Here is a 20,608-nt window from a genome sequence, read left to right as displayed (position 1 = left end):
AGTGCCTGGCATATCATAAGCACTTAATAAACTCTCTCCTCAACCCTCCTAGTTGTCTTGGCACCAAGTCTCTTCTGAAAAAGAAAAAGTCATGTGACACTCTTCAATGGACCCCTCTACCTATAATTTAACCTTATCCTCTAATACTAAACTTCTGTAGTATGAAATATAAGACTGATGAAGGGAGGGAAGGTTTATAGATACTGTCTTCATAGCTCTGTTCTCTTTCAGACTGGAGGATGGTCAATATATATCCTGGTAAGTAACTCTCTTATTTCCTGGGGCTCCTAGACTGCCTATGAAGAGAGATTTCAGACTTTTTCCCCCAAGAGGATCCACATATGGCACACAGACCCTTATCCCACAGACAACCTTGGGGAAGTAAAGGATGAAATGAAGAGGGTCTCATGTCCTTATCCATCTTTCCTCATTCATTCTAGTGCTTTCCCCCCTTCCCAGGAAAGGTGTGAGACTTTCCCCCCCTTTAACAGAATATTCTATACCCTGTCTCACATGTGTATCTTTATGTTCTCCCATTCAGACTGGAGGAAGGAGCTTTTTCAACCATGTAAGTAACACTGATTTTGTCTCTAGGACTTGTACTCTATCTGTGTCAATAAAGCCGTTCCAGATAGAAAAGATTCCATCTGATCTTTAGAAATATGATCTTTCTAGGGAACAGTGAATGTTCTGCTGTTTATGTATTTCAAAGCCGTCACCTTCATTACCAAGAATTTTTACTGAAATATAGCTTGATCTTTCTTGTTGTAAAATTAGGTCAGTTTCCTCAGTTTCAATACTCAGTTTGGATGTGTAAACCCAGGCTTCTATTTCCTTTTGTTTTGTTACTGATGATAAGTTACTTAGTCATGTCTGGCTCTTGCAAACCTGTTTTTTTATGTAATTTTCATGACAAAGATAATGAAATTCATTGTCATTTTTTCCTCCAAGGTCCTCATTTTACAACTGAAGAAACTGAGGCCAAAAAAAGAATTAAGTGACTTTCCCAGGGTCACATAGCTAGTTTGAGAATGGATTTTAACTCAGGTCCTATTAACTTCAAGCCCAATATTTGATCCACTGTACCACTTAAGGCTCCTTCTGTGTATGAGGCCTCTAAATATTAACACTGTGAAGAGCTTCCCCAGTCTTCTTTGGCCTACATAATCTCATTTCTTTAAACTTTTCTTCAAAGTTCTTACTGCCTACTAATTACATTTTATGGCATTTCTCTTCTTCATCAGGTCAAATCTTGTTTCTTTCCTTTCCACAAATAATCTGCTCCTCCTGAAAATGGACTAAAGTCTCTAGCTTCCACCTTCCCTTCTATTACCAGTTTCCTTAGAGAATGTGACTATGGAAATGAGATTATTTAATCTACATAAAAAAAGAGTAAAGAAGTAGCATGTGGAGGATTAGTAGATATATTCACAAAGAAAAGGATTTAAGTATATAGTCTTATGTTAATTAAGAGAAGCTGTTATTGGAAAGCAGGAAGGACTTCTTGACTGAGAAGGAAGAAAACACTAAAATGAATGAGAAAGTCTTATGGTGACTCTATCTCTGGAGTTTCTTTTGCTAGAGATTCAAAAGAATAGATGAGTGTTCTTGCTGTATAGTCCAAACACATTTTTCTCTGAGGGTTAGAAGTTGGATTAATGACCAACCAAAGTCTCCCTAGGAATCTGTTACTGAACATATCATCCTAATTGTGTATTCCAGAAGTATCCACAGAACGAACATAACCTTCTGGTCTTTCCATGCTATGTCTCTAGTTTTCTTAACTCCAACCTCAGTAGTTAAGTTAATGAATCTTACCTATACAGGGATTTTACCCTATCCTGATAAAAAAAAAAAGAATATTATTTTTCTGGGAATTTCTCAACTTAATGTCTTATTTCTTACACTTTTTTTCATGTAAATGTGAAGAATTATGGCAGGAGAGGGTGTTGATAGAGGGACTTGTGTTCATTTTGAGCCAAGAGGAGGCCTTTGCTCTGTAAGAGAAGAGAGAAGGAAGGGAGGAAGGCATTGCCTTATGGAAGTTTCCAGAAATCTTTTGTTTTGCATCAGAGTAGCATGTGAGCAAGTATTTAGGCAGAAAGAAAGGAAATGAAGCAGTTTTCCTAACCAACAGCCACGGAAAGGAGAATAACCTGGTGTTCTCCATGAGAACTACCTAAAACATCTCCCCCTTCCTGATAATCATAAACTTTTTGTGCCTCAGGCAAAACTTAGAAAGTAAGGGCTGGATAACTTTAGGCAATTAATCCTGAGCATTTCCAGAAGTTCAGTTAGGAAAAATGTAGGAAGACCATTTAATTAATTTGTTATTCCAATCCCCTTAATGTCAGCACATATCAGTGATCCCTCCCAGAACCTCTCTTCCTCTAAGGTTTCCCTAATTCCATCTCAACATTGACTCCATGACTCTCTTTATAGTGGAGGTAACTTTGGATCCAGACACAGCCCATCCTGAGCTCATTGTATCTGAGGACAGAAGATGTGTTGTCCGTGGAAAGGGACCCCAGGATCTCGCCAACACTGACAAGAGATTTGACTCCATACATTGTGTGCTGGGCCTGCAGAACATTACTTCACATAGATACTATTGGGAGGTAGAAGTTGGGAACAAGCCTGACTGGGACCTGGGGGTTTGTGGAGATAATGTGAAGAGGAAGGGACATGTGTCAGTGTCTCCTGAGAATAGTTTCTGGGGAATTAGGCTATATAATGATGAATACTGGGCCCTTACCAGCCCCCCAACTTCACTCTCTTTGAAAGAAAAACCCAGAACAATTTGTGTTTTCCTAGATTATGATTTTCGGAATGTGGCATTCTATAATATGACAGACAATTCCCATATCTATACTTTTTCCTCCCTCTCCTTCTTTGGGGCTCTGTGCCCTTTCTTGAGGCTTTGGTCTTCTGATTCAGAACCCCTGATCATGTCCAGAATTAAGAATAGTTTCCTGTCCTCAAATGCTCTTGAGTCAAACATAGCTAGTTTGTAATTTTAATGCGGAACTATTGAACTCTACAAATATTTCTAACCCTATATCCTTTGAAATCCATCTAAGCACTTAATTCCTTCCATTTGAGTTGCTGGAGAAATTTAATTCCATTAGCATAAATGGGTTCAATAACGGTTTTTTTTTTCATTCTCTTATAATGTTTTATTTTTTCCCAATTACATATAAAGTTCATTTTTGTTATTCATTTTCTAACATTTTGAATTCCAAATTCTTTCTTTCTCTCTGTCCCCTCTGCTCTCCCTGAGATTGTAAGCAATTTTATATTAATTATACATGAACTATCATACAAAACATATACTTCTGTATTTGTCATGTTGTGGAAAAAGATGCATTTTAAAAAATAAAGGAAATAAAATGAAAATGGTATTCTTCAGTTTGTACTCAGACTCCATCAGTTCTTTCTCTGAAGGTAGATGGTATTTTTCATCATGAGTCCTTTGGAATTGTCCTAGATTATTGTGTTGCTAAGAATAGCTAAGGCCCTTGCTCATCATACAGTATTGCTTTTACTGTGTGATTCTGCCTACTTCACTCTGCATTAGTCCGTGTAAGTCTTTCTAGGTTTTTCTGAAACCCATTTCTTACATCATCATTTCTTATATTGTAATAGTATTTCATTACAATTACATATCAAAACTTGTTGTCATTGCCCAATTGATAGGCATTTCCCGTTTTCAGTTCTTTCCTACCAAAAAAAAAAAAAAGCTGCTATAAATGTTGTTGTATAAATAGATCATTTTCTCTTTTTTTTTTATCACTTTGGGATACAAACCTAGTAATGGTATTGTTATATCAAAGAAAGTGTATGCACAATTTTATAGTCCTTTAGGCATAGCATCAAATTGTTCTCCAAAAGGTTTGGATCAGTTCACAACTCCATCAATAGTATTTTCCCACATTCCTTCCAACATTTATCCTTTTCCTTTTCTGTTATATTTGCCAATCTTATAGGTACAAGGAAATTCCTCAGTTTTTGTAGCAATCCAGTGTTAGGGTTCAAATGGGTGGCCACCGGAGGAAAACGGGAGACAATGCGATCAAGCAGGAGAAAGCTTTATTGCCAGTGCACACTGGGGGAACTCAGCAAGAGAATTCCGAGTGATGCATTTAAAAGGGGGAAAATATATATATATATATATGTTTCGAGAGCTAGGGTCTGGCGCCTATATCTTAGGGTTTACTTAACAGTTAGGCAGTGGGAGTAAGGATGTGTCCAGGTGCCACAGGATATAACTCTAAATCTTCAAAGCTGTCTTATCTAGGGAGGAAGGGTGACCCACTGGGCAGAGCATGGGGGTGTAAAACTCCCCTACTCAACAGGATATGCTAATTTATGGATGTTGCAAAACCCCCATGCTCAACAGGATGCTGTTAGGCTGTTAGTTATGAGTTTCAGCTTTTTGGCTATAACACCAGGTATACATTAATTGTGATATTATTTTAATAAGTATTCAAAAAAAACTTAACTCTTATACTGCTAATGATTGATCTCTGTAATCTTGAGTCAAATTGAACCTCGACCTTGCCAAATCCCTAGCCCTTCCCTAAGGCTACACCCCAGAAGAGAGTCAGTTATCTCAGTCTCCTTACTTTTCCTTCAATGATCAATTAACATAGGTATCAAACATCAGTAGATGCCTTAGGCCATATCCGCCCTGGATGGGGATCTTAGCTCTACTATTGTTTCAGGTTCTGGCAGTTTGCATTTTATGATGATTACCTCATAATGTTAATGTATCAGGCCACTGGCTTCTCCCCTTCCCCCCACACTGTTGTAACCCCAATAAAAGGTGACAAGAAATGAGTTGGCAAGAGAGCTCTTGACCATCAGAGCTTACTCGCTGTCTGTCTACCTTGTACCAAAACTTTCTGTGTCTGTATGTCTTTATTCTCGCCTTATATTCTCTCTCCATTAGTCCTTAACCCGTAACCCATTTTCACTCAGTCCTTGGTTCCCCTTTCTGAGTGTCCTACCCACTAGGAATCTTCCTGAAGCTGCTGGATGGCTTCAGTTTTAATTTGCATTTCTCTAATCAAGAGTGATTTGAAATATTCTTTCATGTAATTATAGATAGCTTTTATTTCTCTATTTGAAAACTATCCTTTATCATCTGGGGAATGACTTGTAATCTTGTAGCTTTGAATCAACCCTCTATATATTTGAGAAATGAGAACTTTGTCAAAGACTCTGACTGTAAAAAAATTTTTCCCAATTTTCTTTTTTCCTTCTAATCTTGGCTGTATTGGTTTTGTTTGTGCAAAACTTTTTTACCTTAATCTAATCATTATTATCCATTTTATCTCTTATAATGGTCTCTGTCTCTTGTTTGGAAATAAATTCTTCCTTTATGCATAGGTCTGACAGGTAAACTATTCCGTTCTCTCCTTATTTGCTTGTCTTAACATGTTCTATGTCTAAATAATGCATTCATTTATTTACCTTATTCACCTTATTGTGGTACAGGGTGTAAGGTGTTGTTCTGTACCTAGTTTCTGCCATACTATTTTCTAGTTTTCCTAGTGTTTTTTGTGAAATAGTGAGTTCTTAACCCCAAAACTTGGATTTTGGGGATTTATCAAACACTAGATTATCATGTTCATCTTCTTCTATGTACTACGTACACAATCTCTTCCATTGATTCATCACTCTATTTTTCACTCGCTACCAGATGGTTTTGATGTTTACCACTTTATAGTTCAATTTGAGAACTGGAACAGCTAGGCTATCTTCCCATTTTTTTCAATAATTCCTTGCTTTGCTTGATCTTTTGTTCTTCCAGATGAATTCTGCTATTAATTTTTTAGCTCTATAAAATAATTTTTATAAGTTTGATTGGTATAACACTGAATAAGTAAATTAATTTAGGTCAAATTGTCATTTTAATTATTTTGGCTCAACCTACTCATGAGCAATTCAGATTTTCCAATTGTTTAGAGTTAGACCTTTTTTATCCAATTGTTTAGCACTATAGTTCCGGAAGTCTATTGAAAGGTAGGAGCCCCTCCCTTCCAAGTATTTTGTATTGTCATATTTTAAATGGAATTTCTCTATCTCTTCCTACTGGACATTGTTGGTAATATATGGAAATACTGATAGTCTGTGTTTTTTATTTTATATTCTGCAACTTTGCTAAAGTTTGTTCATTATTTCAATTAGTTTTTTTAGTTTATTCTCTAGGGTTTTTTAAAGATACTATCATATTATCTGCAAAAAGTGATATTTTTGTTTGCTTTTTGCCTATTCTAATAACTTTTTTCTTCTCTTATTGTTACTGCTAGCATTTTTAATATAATATTGAATAATCCTGGTGATTATGTACCTCCTTGCTTCAACCCTCATCTTAATGGGAAAGCATCTAGTTTTATAGATCTAGTGTTGGGATTTAAAAATCAGTCTGGCAGTCTACTGAACTATTTCTGGCCTGGACAAGCTACCCCCAGCCCCCAAGGTTTCCCAGCAGTCTTCCTTATCTCCCCCTATCATAAACCTAAAACTGAAGCTATCTTATCTGATAAATATTAACCTTCTTGAGGAATGTTTGTCTATGTTTGCCTGCTTAACAATATTTGCTTACTTAATGTATGTTTGCCAAATGCTTCCAGACCCCTGGCCCTGAAACCCCCCTCCCCAGATGCTTCCTGACCACCTGTCCCTGACACTACCTTGATAATTATGTATGTACCAACCCCCTTCCCCAAACATTTCTATATAAACTCTTGGCTGAGAATTCCAAGGGGTCATTCAGGCACTCCTCTCTGCCTAGCGACCCTAGCTATTATTGCTAGTAAAGAATGAGCCTCTTCTTGCATATTGCATTGTCAGTGTGATTCTTCCTTCGGCCATGAACCTGGGTTAGGTATTAAAATTTGAGTACAACACTAGCACTACAGATAATGCTTAATGATAGTTTTAGATAAATATTATTTTAAAGAAAGATCCATTTATTGCTATATTCCCTAGTGTTTTTAATAGGAATGAGTAATGTATTTTGTCAAAAAACTCTGCATCTATTAAGATAATCATGAGGTTTCTGTTGACTTTGTTATTGATATGATTAATGATGCTTATCAAATTGCCTAGTATTAAGCTAGCCCTGCATTCCTCGTTTGAATCCCATCTGGTCTTACAATATGATCCTTGTAACATATTACTGTAACCTCTTTCATATTTCTTATAATTTTTGCTTCAATATTAATTAGGGGTATTGATCTATAGTTTTCTTTCTCTGTTTTCACCCTTCCCGGTTTAGTTATGAGCCCCATACTTGTGTCATAAAAGAAATATTGAAGGAGTCTTTCATTCATTTTTCCAAATAGTTAATATAGTATTAGAATTAATTGCTCCTTAAATGTTTGGTAGCTACTTATCAAGGACATCAGAAAAAGAGGTGAAAAAAATCCATATGTTCCAAAATATTTACAGTAGCTCTCTTTGTAGTGGCAGAAAGAGAGAAGATGAGTGTGGTGTAGTGCTATTGAAGTCTAGTGGAGTGAAAGCAAAGAGAGAGGGAGTGTTAGGGTCCTTTTTTGGGTGAGCCCTAGGAAACAAGACAGAGGATGCAAAATACACAAAGAGTAGAGCTTTATTAAGCTACACACGTACATACACGGGGGAAGAGACAGAAAGGAGTGGTCTCCCCCCCTGAGTAAATTCCCAACACTCTTTATATAGTTCACAGCAAGACTTAGAGCAAAGGTGGTTATCACTCTAAGGGCATGGTCTATATGGGTTGTATACAAGGTATTATCTAGGATGCACACTTCAGCTTGCAAGGGGTCTTATCTAACATACACACACAGCCTGTAGGTTTGGGCAAGGGTCAGTTTGGCCATCCACATTCCACACTTTTTTTTTTTTTTTTTTTGGTCTAGGGGTCAGGGGGAATTGCCTGGTGCTGGCGCTGAAGAACTAGTACCTGTATGGTATTTAGGTGGTTCTTCACAAATCTAACTAGGGCATTTAGGATGCAGGGAAAAGTACAAGAGGTCTGAGAAGAGAGGAGATCAAGGTGGCAAGCCAGGGGGAGGAATGGAATAATTGGGCATACCAAGGGCTGGCCTTTTCTCTCTCGCTCTTCTGGGCTTCCAGGCCCTCTCGGAAGCTTGCTTAGAGAGTCCCTGATAAGCCCAGAATGATTAGCATAGAAGCTGCACTCTTCAACCAGGACCACACAGAGGCCTCCTTCCTTAAGGAAGAGGACATCCAGGCCTCATCAGTTTTGAAGGGCTACCTCGGAGAGGGAGGCGAGGGACTTGTCAAGAAGGGCAATAGAGGATTCCAGCCTGGCTAGGTCCCGGTTGACTGCCTGGCGGAGCTGGTGGAACCCGTGAGCCTGTGCTATGAGGGAGGCAATGCCCGCCCCTGAAGGCCCTAGGAGGGTGGCTAGGGTGAGGGTAAGGGTAACAGGTTCCTAGACGATATGCAGTCCCATGTTTGGGGGAGGTCCTGATCAGTATAATAAAGAACCGATCCCTTGGATATGTTAGCCAAGGGTTTTTATAAGATTTCTGGACAAAGGGGTCGGGAAGCATCTGGCAGTCAGTCAGAGGGGGCATCAGGGACAGGGAATCAGGAAGCATCTGACAGCCATCCATCAAGGGGGAAAAAGGAGGGTGTTAGGGTCAGGGGTCAGAAAGCCTCTGGTATTTTAGGCCTGTCAGGGGAAGATGAGAAAGACTGTACTGGGTTAAGAATAGGGGAAAGGTACATAGTGGAAGCAAAGGGATTTTCCTGAAACTTTTTCACTATGGGGGTACAATGTTCTATGCTGTCTCTGGGGTACAATGTCCCACAAGGTCCCATGCCGTCTCCCCTCCCCTCCTCCAAATGTCTAAGGGAAGAGGGTGGATGGTTTCAATCATCTGTAGCTTCTTCAAGCTGAGAAGGGGCGTAGAATCTCTGAGAGGGGGAGCAAGAGGAGGAGCTGTGGGCACAGGGTCTTCAGGGGCACCTCTGCAGCGAATGCCAGGGTCCTGAAGGCTTGGAGACCAGAGACTGTTTCCCCAGACTGACAGACAGGTCACAAGTGGGGAGCATCCATCCCTAAGGCAGAAGGATAGAACCCAGACTGGGGCAAAAACTAGAACACCAGATACAAAAAGGAAATTAGCACAATAGAAACTGATATTAACATTAACATTTGGGTATCTTAGCCAATAGATTTTATCCCCCAAAATTATTCTCTGACAGGAATTGAACCTTTTAGGAAATTCGATCCCTAAGTTGTTTGCAGAATTGGCATGTGATGTTTTTGTTAAAAAATATCCTTTTGCAAGGCTCCCATTGATATGGCATCTATAACTACTTGAATAATAATATTTTACAGATAAATTCTTTATCCCAGATCCTGGAGGAAATCCAGAAAGCCCTGGGTTATTTCCATGCTTCAGACCCAAACTTCAGTTGTGGTAAGTTAAGGCTGCAAGCTATAAGTCATCTATCACTAAACTTCATCTACTTCTCAAAGTGTGTTCCCTAACAATTTGATAATTTTCAATTATTAACCTAATAGGTTGTTTGGGGAGATGGAAACATTAATTTTACAGTTTGCATTAAGTGCTGATTATGGGAACTTGCTCCAAAAGAGAAGGCAGATAGAAAAGCATTTCCTCTCGTCCCAAGGGACACATAGTGAGGGGCTCCATGTGTAGGCCAAAGCTGACACTGGCTCATGCCATCCTTGTGTCACTCAAGCATTAGTAGCCTAGATGGTCAGAAGAGGTCCAGTCCAGGTTGAGCCCTAGAATTGCCTCTCTAACCATCACAGAACATTCTCTGTCTTTTGCAATATGTCATCATTGGATCTCAGAAGCCTTCTCCTTCCTTAAGGACAAATCTTTCCCATTACAGCTCAGAGAAATTCTGCTAAGCAGCAGTCTGAAAACAATTTCCATACCCTCAAACAAGCCTTTCACATCCCTACCAGGCTGATCAATCAGTTATTCTTACATACTTTGGCAATAACTAACATATCAAACTCCAGTCATAAAACCTGAATTAAGGAACAGGAGTGCTGGATTGAGTAGCTCCACAGTAAATATAAATCAGGGCTGTATCGTCTCCTGTACCTGGGCCATCTGAAAGACTAAGACAAGCCAGACAGGAATCTCTTCAATGTAACTTCCAAGAGAAATTCCAGAATCATTTGTGACTTTTCCCAATACCATATACACTAATTTTAGAAATTATCCCCAAGGTCAAGGATCCAATTATAAGAGTAGAACATCTATTTATTGTCTTTCACCTCCATATCTGTTCTCTTCCATCTCTCCTCCTCTCTTTCTCTTCCCCTCAAACCCTCTGCTTAAAAGGCAGAACACAACTTCCATTTACCTGTCACAAATCTGCATACTCAGGACATTTAATACCTCTTCACTTTCTTTAGCTCTCTGTTACCACCACAAAAATAAACCTACCATTTGGTATCCCTTCAAATGTTAATCAATAACTCCCAAGAATTGAGACACGATACCTTTAGCATAGTGCTCATTATAAGATTCAGTTCATAATACAAATTGGTAAACTGAGGTAACCACTAAGTATTGAACAAAACCGATGGTACAGTCAGGTTTACAATAAGCTTTTGCTTACATTCAAACAATACTTAAAGCACATGTTTTAGCAACAATTTACATAAAAGTCACATTTAGAGGAATATCATAAAGCATGTAGTATTTCCAATTACAAGATTTGAAATCTTTTAAGCACTATAAACCTTAAAGCAAGCCTTTTGACAAGCAGGCTGCTTATAATACAACCCCAAAAAACATTTTTGATCAATTTAAACACTTAACCCTATTATTTTTTTTTAAACCTCTTATGATGGAAAGATAAATAAGGAGGAAAACAATCTTCTTGAGACTAACCTGGGCATTGTGCAGAGATGGCAGGGATCCTGCACCCCTTAATTCAGGCAAGCTGTGAATAAGGAACCTCCCCTTAACTCAGACAGGCTGTGAACAGGGAAACTCCCTTTCCCCTGTAACAAAAGAGATACAACTCTGGCCACAACTTGATAGCCTAAGCCCAGAGGATCTCAGACTGACCCCTCACTCACTAAATGCCTGAGTGCAAGGAGTCATGTCCACACTCTTTGAAAAAGATACTTTTAAGCTAAGATTGGAGTTCTCTCATCCCTGAGAAGGGCCTCCTTCCCGAACCCAGGGGTTCACCATTTGCACCCTTATAACAACTGTACTGCCAAAAAAGCAAAAAACTATTTTACAAGATATCCATGACTTTTCTATCAACTTTTACTTGCTTGAACATCTCCTTAAACCCTCTGAAGTATACAATTAAAATATACTCATCTTTAAACTCTTTAAGATCTTACTTATGTACTGTGCTGCTATATCAGTTCCTAAATATTAAAGTGGAACAATTAAAAGTATTTCTCTCAGGGGCAGCTGGGTAGCTCAGTGGATTGAGAGTCAGGCCTAGAGACGGGAGGTCCTAGGTTCAAATCCGGCCTCAGACACTTCCCAGCTGTGTGACCCTGGGCAAGTCACTTGACCCCCATTGCCTACCCTTACCACTCTTCCACCTATCAGTCAATACACAGAAGTTAAGGGTTTAAAATACAAAAAAAAAAAAAAAAAAAAAAAAAGTATTTCTCTCTTTTCCTTCCTGTTTGCAAGGAAGAGTTAAATAGCTTGATTTAGGTTTTTATGACTTAACAACCTTGTCTCTTATCTCTCTTTACCAAGTGAGATCACTTGCAATTTAAAATTTAGCAAGTACCAAAATCTTCATAATAAATTATTCTCTATAAATTTTAGTTTGAACTCCACAACTTCTAAACAACTTCAAGTCCTTTAGTAATCTTTCAGTATATAAACAACTGAATTTCAAAGTATTTGCTCTTATTCCTTTTAAACCTCTGTTTAAAACAGGATAGAACCTCCAGTTTAGCTTCCTTTACCTCAAAGTATCGCTTACATAACTGATTGAATTCCATCAATATTATTCCGATTTACCATTTGTTCTAGAATTCACACCTATTATTTCTTTATCAATTACTCTTATTTCCTCTGGCTTCTCCTCCTTTACCATTATTGTAAAAAGAGGAAAGGTACTATATTTAATTGCATGTAATCCTATTAGCTTCCTGGGCTGGTCAAATTTTCTCTTGTCAATTTCATACAGTTTGCACATCATACAACCTTAACCTATTCAGGTAGAAAAACTTAATTCTCTTTATAGTCTAAATGCATACATATTTTGTATTCCTTCATCAGTACTTTCTAGCAATTTGAGTCTGAATACATGTTAATCTCTAGATCGAAAATTCCTTCTTATATATTGTATGCATTTAAAAAACAAAAAACAAAAACCCTTACCTTCCCTTTTGGAGTCATTATTGGCTCACAGGCAGAAGAGTGGTAAGGGTAGGCAATGGGGGTCAAGTGACTTGCCCAGGGTCACACAGCTGGGAAGTGTCTGAGGCTGGATTTGAACCTAGGACCTTTGGTCTCTAGGCCTGGCTCTCAATCCACTGAGCCACCCAGCTGTCCCCTGTACACATTTTTTTTAAAAACAATTCATACAACTCTTAGTCAAAACAACACTATTTAGAAATTCCATCTTTTGCAAAATACCCAATTCTTAGTACCTGTATTATTAAATCCCATGTACAGATTAACCATTTTAAAAAACTCCTTGTGTGTCATATGATTACTTGTTGTTAGTTCTGGCAGCATATACATTAAAAGAACATCTCATTTTGAAAAATCCCAAGTTTAAATTCTAGAATAAGTTCTCAATAATAACATTACAACTTTATCTGAATAACTTTTACATTTACAAAGTAAAAACCAAGGCTTAACAAACTTCTAACCATGATTTTTTTGTGTTCAATAAATATTTCACATTTGACTGACAACAGTTACCACAAAAATAAAATTACATGGTACCATATCAACATTATTAGCCATCCCCAACCATTAAAGTCAAATCTTAAGTGAAAATGCTTCCAATTGTGGAGTAAAATCTTCCTTTTCTGCTCTGAATCTTTCTCTTTTTCACTCCTTTGGGGGCCCATCCAAAGGGAGAAAGAGGAAAAATCATTGAACAGATATTTGCTCTTGTCCTCTGCTGAGGATTTCTGACTGTGGGAAGTTCAATCTTTCAACTCCCCCTTTCTTGTAATGTCCAATTTAAGAATACATAGAGACAAGACTGTGACAAAGACAACAATAAACAAAAACATACAACCTTATGACAAGCATGCTTTAAAAGGAAAAAATCCGTTCTTTAGGATCCATGGTTAAAAAAGAAATGTTTGCTGTGAGAAAGCTCATTAAAACAGTTGCAGCACACTGTCCCCTTCAACTGAGGGTACTCAGGTACAGCAATCAGCCATCTGATTGGCTGAACTGACTTCCTTGTCCCCTAACTCTCCTGAGAAAGGGGGATTTTGATGTTTCCAATTATATAAATCAGAGGAGGTGAACGGCCAGTATTGATGAACCATTAGCCCACTGGGGACCATGGGTCCCACGGTCCGGACAGGGAGGGCCACTGTGGAGGAAGGTAACTGGCTCATTTCAGGAGCAAGAGGGCTGCGGCCCCTTGTCTGATGGGCTGGGGGGAGGTGAAGATAAAACAGGGGAAACTGCCTGGGCAGGAAGTGCTGCCTGGGCTTCCCCTGGTGGGGGAGGGTATATGGGAGCTGGGGGGTTGTAAGGGGGAGATAAGGGAAGGTCCAGCAAAGATTCCTCCAGGGCTGGGAGGACTGGTGGTGCTGAGGGGTTGGGCTGTCCCTTGCTTTCAGATGCTGCTTCACAGGCTGCTTTGTCTAGGGCAAGGGCGAGGACTCAAGCTGAGTTGGTGTAAGGCTTGAGCCAGCGGGGAGGGAGAGAAGAATAACAGAGGAAAGAAAGATAAGAGACCACGTAGTGTCAAAAAAAATTCTGTGGGGAGCAATATAGGGAGCCATGCCTCTATATGATTTTTTGGGGTCCTGAGCGGCGTGGTGGCATAGGATGGTTAAAGCAGGAGAAAGAAAATGAGAACAACTAGACTAGTGGTTAGCCCATGCTGTTCCGAATTCTGTGGGCATGGAAGTTTATTATATACTCATTTCAAAAAAAGAAGTCACAGTTGGGAAGGGGCAATAATCCCGCATATTCCATTGAAGTCTAAAGAATACAGATGCAAAGACAAATGGTCAAATTCCAAACCCCAATGCTGCAGCAGGAGATAATTCCGGGAGAGGAAATATCCCAGGGAGATGCTCACCAGTCAAATCCTAAAGGAGCCAGTTCTAATCTGAATATGCACTCTTATCTAATTAACATTTGTTAGGAAAGGAATCATTAACTCAGTAGATGCTGGTCTGCCACTTCAAAGCTCTCCAATAAGAATTCTAAGAAAGGTGGGGATCAAAGACTGAGTCAAAAGAGGAGCCTCAGATTTTTATCTTAGATGGCCCATTCTGTCTGTCCTGACATGCAGTGCAGAAAAATCATACACACAGTTTTACTTGTCGATGATTTTGTAATGGGATCCAGATAAAATATCTGTTACAGACTCTGTTTCTCTAAATAACTCCTAATAGCCTTCTTGAAGGGATCAAGTTGATTTTGGATTAACCTACCTGCTGGTACCAGAGCCTTTTGGGGCTCAGGTGACCAGGACCAAACACAAAGACTGCCTCAGCCTGGATTGGTCACGTAGGGAATCCAGATAACAGGCCATAAATTTGATCCTATTTCTCCAAAAGCTTTAATACATAGAATGGCTTCCCACAGAGCAACCTCCAGTTGAGCCTTCTGAAGGGAACGGGGAGCCCCAAAAGGCCAGGGCCAGCCAGGCCAGAGGTCCCTCATCCACCCAGGACTGAGTAAGGCATCCCTCAGTCAGCCCTCGGTGTCTAATCTTACAAACCCACAATTTCTCAAGGGAACTCAAACCTCTTTCTACTTCAGCGGTTTCAGCGCTTTTCCGCCCACAGGACTCGAACCTGCGCACCATAAAACTTGAACCTGTAGTCTCAAGAAACTTCCACCCGCAGAAAAACTCCTGCGCACTCCCGGCCAGCAGGTGGGGTAACCCTAAAGGACTCGAACCTTTGTACCCCCAAGACCCTTTGGCCAGGGAGCAAAGGAAGCAACTCGCGACTTACGGGACTCGAACCCGTGACACAGCTAAATTTGGCTGGAACCGAACCTGAGCAGGAAGGGGGGAAGGGGAGGAGGGGAGGGAGAGGAGGGGTAGGGGAAAGGTATAGGCACTCGCTTCCCCGATTTCTCAGCCGTTCTCCTCGCGGAGAAACGGAGACGTGATAATTTCGGGTCTGGACTCAGAAACAGGTCAAGGAAAACAGCCAGCGTCAACCACCCCCTCTCGGGTTAGGTATTCACCTCTTGCCAGTGATGGACCACGGTGCTTGGACATAGGCGGGCCGTATAATCCCCGGCCAGGCGGACGCCCTGCTACCCTTATGCACAGCGTGGGCTGTTTTTCCTTGCCATCAAGGTACCCAGTCACTCAGCAGACACACATCCAGTCACACAGGCAATCCTCACCTCCAGATACCGGTTCCGGGATTTCAGCCAATCGAGTTCCCAGGCTCACTCAGGGTGGCTTCCACTCTCCGTCTGCTGTTCCTAGGGCATATTCCCAAGAGGACGAGCCCCCATATGTTAGGGTCCTTTTTTGGGTGAGCCCAAGGAAACAAGACAGACAATGCAAAACACACAGAGAGTAGAGCTTTATTAAACTACACACGTACATACGCGGGGGAAGAGACCGAAAGGAGTGGTCTCCCCCCCTGAGTAAATTCCCAACACTCTTTATATAGTTCACAGCAAGACTTAGAGCAAAGGTGGTTATCACTCTAAGGGCATGGTCTATAGGCTCTCTCAGGGGCCCGTTCGGTGGGTTGTATACAAAGTCTTATCTAGGATACACACTTCAGCTTGCAAGGGGTCTTATCTAACATACACACACAGCCTGTAGGTTTGGGCAAGGGTCAGTTTGGCCATCCACAGGAGAAGAAGGCAATTGTGGAGATAAAGCAGGGCTGCAAAGAATGCAGAGCAAGTCTGATTTGGCCGGGTTCCCCTCAACCTGGATACATTTGAGGAAAATCAAATAAGATATTGGTAGTGTGGAGGTGTTGATGCCCTTCTTCCAGCCCCTTGTCCATTTCCTCCACTCAGTTTCTCACTACCTTAACCAAAAGATTCTTTTCTTAGGTAAAAAAGTGGGAGTCTGGAAATTTTCTTCTGTAGAAAATGGCTTTGAGGAAGAGCCTGGAATTCAGAGCAAAGGGAGAAAAGTCAATAAATATCATATGCCATGCCAACTATCTACTTTTCATCTGTGTCTCTAGGGGAGAGACTGCCATTGTAATTGAAAGTCAAAGGATTCTTCCCTCTTTAAGCATAGCATGGGAGAGTCATGATCAGTCCCAATTTACAGTATATACAGATAATGCAATATAATTTTAAATTATAATTTATAATATAATATGGTATATTCTTGTACCATAGCCTAAGCAAACAGTAGACACACCAGCATTATTTGTTGAATGTTTGGCTATCATTCTTGGATTTTATGTTTGAAATTTAGAGGCAGGTGGTGAGTTTCCTAAGCTCTGATCCACTCAACATTCTCTTCTTCCTGCAACTGTGAGAGTCTCAGGGAAGAATATTTGCTCTTTCTTTCTTTTGTTCTTTCCTCTTATAACTGAAACTATTCAGCTTAGTCATGAGTGAATCAAAGTACATGGTGCAAAGAATAACAAAATTGCACAGCAAAGAATCATTCTCTTTGAAGTGGAGGTTGAGAAGCCAAATCAGGAAGAGGAAAGGAAAAGAGTTCAAAGCTCTCTCCCATTCAATAAACCCTAAGCAGGATTATTCATACAAATTGATCTAGTCCTCTATTTTAAGTCCTTCCAGAAGGCAAAGGCCATTGCAGACACAATAATCTATTATGATAGACAAATAGTCTTAGCCTACTAAGAAAGTTTTTGGAAACTAATTCTTTAGACAGTCTATAGTTTTGTTTTGTTTTGTTTTGTTTTGTTTTGTTTTTCCAGAGAGAAGACTAATGAAAGTGATAACTGTCTTCTCCTAATCATAAAAGAACGTGAGCACTGGGGGGGAAGCGGGGTAGAGCTGTGTCCTTTCATCAGTTATTTTCACGTGTATCTCTCNGGGGGGGAGGGGGGCAGAGCTGTGTCCTTTCATCAGTTATTTTCATGTGTATCTCTCCTTATTCCTAGTCCAGCCTCTCTGTCTATATGTTTGACTATCTGTCTATTTCTCTCTCTCCTCTCTCTGTCTCATTCACTTTTTCTCTGTCCCCTTTTTTCCACCCTCCTCCCACAATCCCTTTTGAAAATCTATAAATTACAGGGAGCAGAATCAAAATGGAAGAATGAGAGGTAGAAACTTTCTTTCAGCTCCCCCAAAACCTCTTCTCAAATGACCTAGTAAATGCACCAAACCAAATTATGAGTGGGAAAGTTTAAAAAAAAGTTATTTTCCCAACCCTAGTCAGATTAGGAAGATAGACACAGAGATTTACAGACTTTAGGACAGGGACTAGCCAAGAGCACAGTGTAGCCACAGAAGAGAAGTAGCAGCAGCAGGAGCAAGGAGCAACCCAGTGCCTGAAAAAAGTAAGGTGACAACAAATGGAAAGAAAAACATCCCAGGATATCCTTGTATTATTACTGGGATCACACAAGGTCACTATATAATTGCTCTGTCACCCATTATCTTGTCCTGGATCACAGTTCCAAGGTACAGAGGAATGGTCATGATCATGAGGGAGCAGGAGCACTACCTACATAAGAGTTCTCTTCCCAAATCACACCACATTAGAAACACCCAGACTTACAAATCCCCAGGCAGGGCTATGAAAACAACAGAAGGACATAAAACACAAAAACCCAAACCAGTCATCATCCCAATGGTATGTGAAGCCTAATTCTAATATAAAGACCAGATAGAAGAAGTAGGCTGGGAAAATAAGCAAAAAAATTTTTTTTGACTACTAAAAGCTGCTATGGTGACCGAGAAGCTCAAGAAACAAAGAAAGAAGAAAATAACTGGAAAACATCTACATGCAAAGCCTCAAATAAGTGCATATTGGATATAATCCCAAATGAAATTTCTAGAAGACCTTAAGAAAGCAACAAAAGGAGCAAAATAAATTATTTTTAAAATTAAATAAGAGTTGTAGACAAAAATGGGAAGAGAAATTATAGTGATGTAAAAAAGCTATAAAAAGATAATTAATAGCTTGAAAAAGAGGCACAAAATATGAAAAAATAACTCCTTAAAAATGAGAATTGGAATATGATTTTGGTTTTTGGTTTTAAAAGACTAATGTATTGCAAAAATGAATAATATGGAAATAGGTATAAGTGATAACATTTGTATAACCCAGTGGAAGTGTTTATGGCATCTGGGGGGGGGGGGAAGAGGGAAGGGGAAAAAACAAAATATGTAAACATGTAAAGATATTTTTTAATAAAAATAAAAAAATAAGAATTGGAGAGTAGAAGCAAAGGAAGGACTCCATGAGACACCAAGAAACAAAAGACAAAAGACTAAAAAATATAGAAGAAAATATTATATTCTCACAAGAGAAACAATTGACCTAGAAAATTGATTGAAGAGAAATAAAATGATTTTAAGATTCCTGAAAGAACCTAGACATGTTATTTCAAGAAATTATAAAGGAAAACTATTCAGTTATCTTAGAATCTCAGAGCAAAGTAAAAACTGAAAGAATATTAGCAGTCACTTCCTAAAATAAATCCCAAAATGAAAACTCTCAGTAATATTATAGCCAAAAATCCAAAGCTTCCAGATCAAAGAAAAATATCAAAATCAGTCAGGAAAAAAATTTCAAATGCCATGGAGACACATTCAGGATCATTCAAAATTTAACAGTTCTTGCTTTGTTATCAAATTTGTGATGTTGGACTAGAAAAATGTGGTTTTCCCTTAGATTTTCTGATCACTAATAGGTCTAGTGCTTGCCCTAAATCTGCTTGAACTGAGATACTTAATCAGTGCCATACTAATCAAAGTACCAATGAAATGCTTTAAAGACATAGAAAAAAATAATAAAATTCATCTGGAGGAAAAATGGTCAAGAATATCAAGAGAATCAAAGAGAAAAAAAAACTGGAAGAAAGAAGTCTAGGAGAACTAGATCTCAACCAATGCTAGAAAATTGCAATCATCAAAATAATTTCATACTACATATTTCTCAACTTCTCAATGGGTGAGGGAGAGGTCAGAAGAAAGATGAGAATTTAAAACTGAAAAAGAAAAATGAGATTTATTTTTTTTAATTTTTTTTAAATCCTTAACTTCTGAGTATTGGCTCCTAGGTGGAAGAATGGTAAGGGTTGGCAATGGGGGTCAAGTGATTTGCCCTGGGTCACACAGCTAGGAAGTGTCTGAGGCTGTATTTGAACCTAGGACCTCCCCTCTCTAGGCCTGACTCTCAATCCACTGAGCTACCCAGTTGCCCCCTAAAAAATGAGATTTTTTAAAATGAGTTTGTAGTGAGTGAAAACTTTTCGCTCTCCATTTTTCTCCTAAGGTCCAAGCCTTAAGCTCTCTGAAATTATAAACTTAGACTGCAAGGTTTGGAATATTATATTCAGAAAAGCAAGAGAACTGGGTCTACAACCAAGGATCACCTACCCATCAAAACTGACTACATACATCCAGGAGAAAGTTTGGGCATTCAACAAGATAGAAGATTTCTAAGTATTTGCACAGAAAAGACCAGGATTAAATGGAAAGTTCAATATCCAAACACAAAAATCAAGAGAAACATGAAAAGGTAAATAAGAAACAGAAGGGAAAGTAAGAAAACTCATATTTTTTAAATTTGCCTCTTTAAGGGCTTCAATAAGATCTAATTATATGTATTCCTATGTGGAGAAATGTTATGTATAATTCTCTGCAGTGAACTCAATTCACTATTATAGTGTTCACTATAATAGTAATTAGAAGAATTATTCATAGGGAGAGGTTGAAATACTAAATGGTCTAAGGTGATATGGGGAGGTGGGAAAGAAGGGGATGAATAGTAGAGGACACCAAGAGAAACTTGAATGAATAAGAAAAATAGGATATTCTATTACACACAAAGAGGACATGGGAAGGGGAAGGGATGAATACTATTATAAGAAGGAGAGGAAGAGAGCATTAAGAGGTAATATTTAAACCTTACTCTCAGTGTAATTAACCCTGAGAGGGAAGAGTACCCATATCCATTGGGATATAAAACTCTATCTAACCCTACTGAGAAAGTCAGAAGGGATAAACCAAGGAGAGCAGGGAAGTGGGGAGGTCAAAAAAGGGAGGGAAGAAGAAGGGAGAGGGAATTCATTAGGCCTTAAAAATAAAAATAGGGGAATAATAAGGAAAGGAATAGAAAGGGAAGTAAATCAATGGAGGGGACAAGGGTTACTGGCATAAAGCAAACCACTGGTTTAAAAGGAAATAGTGTAAGAAGAAGGGGTAGAACTACGAGAGAATACCAAAATGTTGGGGAATACACAACTAATAATTATAACTCTGAATGTGAA

At 39.2% G+C, this 20,608-nt stretch overlaps 1 protein-coding gene across 1 annotated transcript in view; it reads right to left on the bottom strand.

Annotated features, from left to right (window-relative positions):
• LOC123246361 (butyrophilin subfamily 1 member A1-like) overlaps positions 1-2,570 on the bottom strand; it is a 79,450-nt gene extending 76,880 nt beyond the window's left edge. The window contains exon 1 of the mRNA XM_044675268.1: positions 2,453-2,570. Within this exon, the coding sequence (XP_044531203.1) occupies positions 2,453-2,570 (118 nt within the window). The remainder of the gene's footprint in view (positions 1-2,452) is intronic.
• Positions 2,571-20,608: the final 18,038 nt, after the last annotated feature.

The sequence above is a fragment of the Gracilinanus agilis genome, chromosome 4 (assembly GCF_016433145.1).
Source record: "Gracilinanus agilis isolate LMUSP501 chromosome 4, AgileGrace, whole genome shotgun sequence".
In the NCBI taxonomy this organism is placed as follows: Eukaryota; Metazoa; Chordata; class Mammalia; order Didelphimorphia; family Didelphidae; genus Gracilinanus; species Gracilinanus agilis.
Note: the sequence above shows the minus strand (reverse complement) of the source record. Positions and strands in the feature narration are given on the sequence as shown.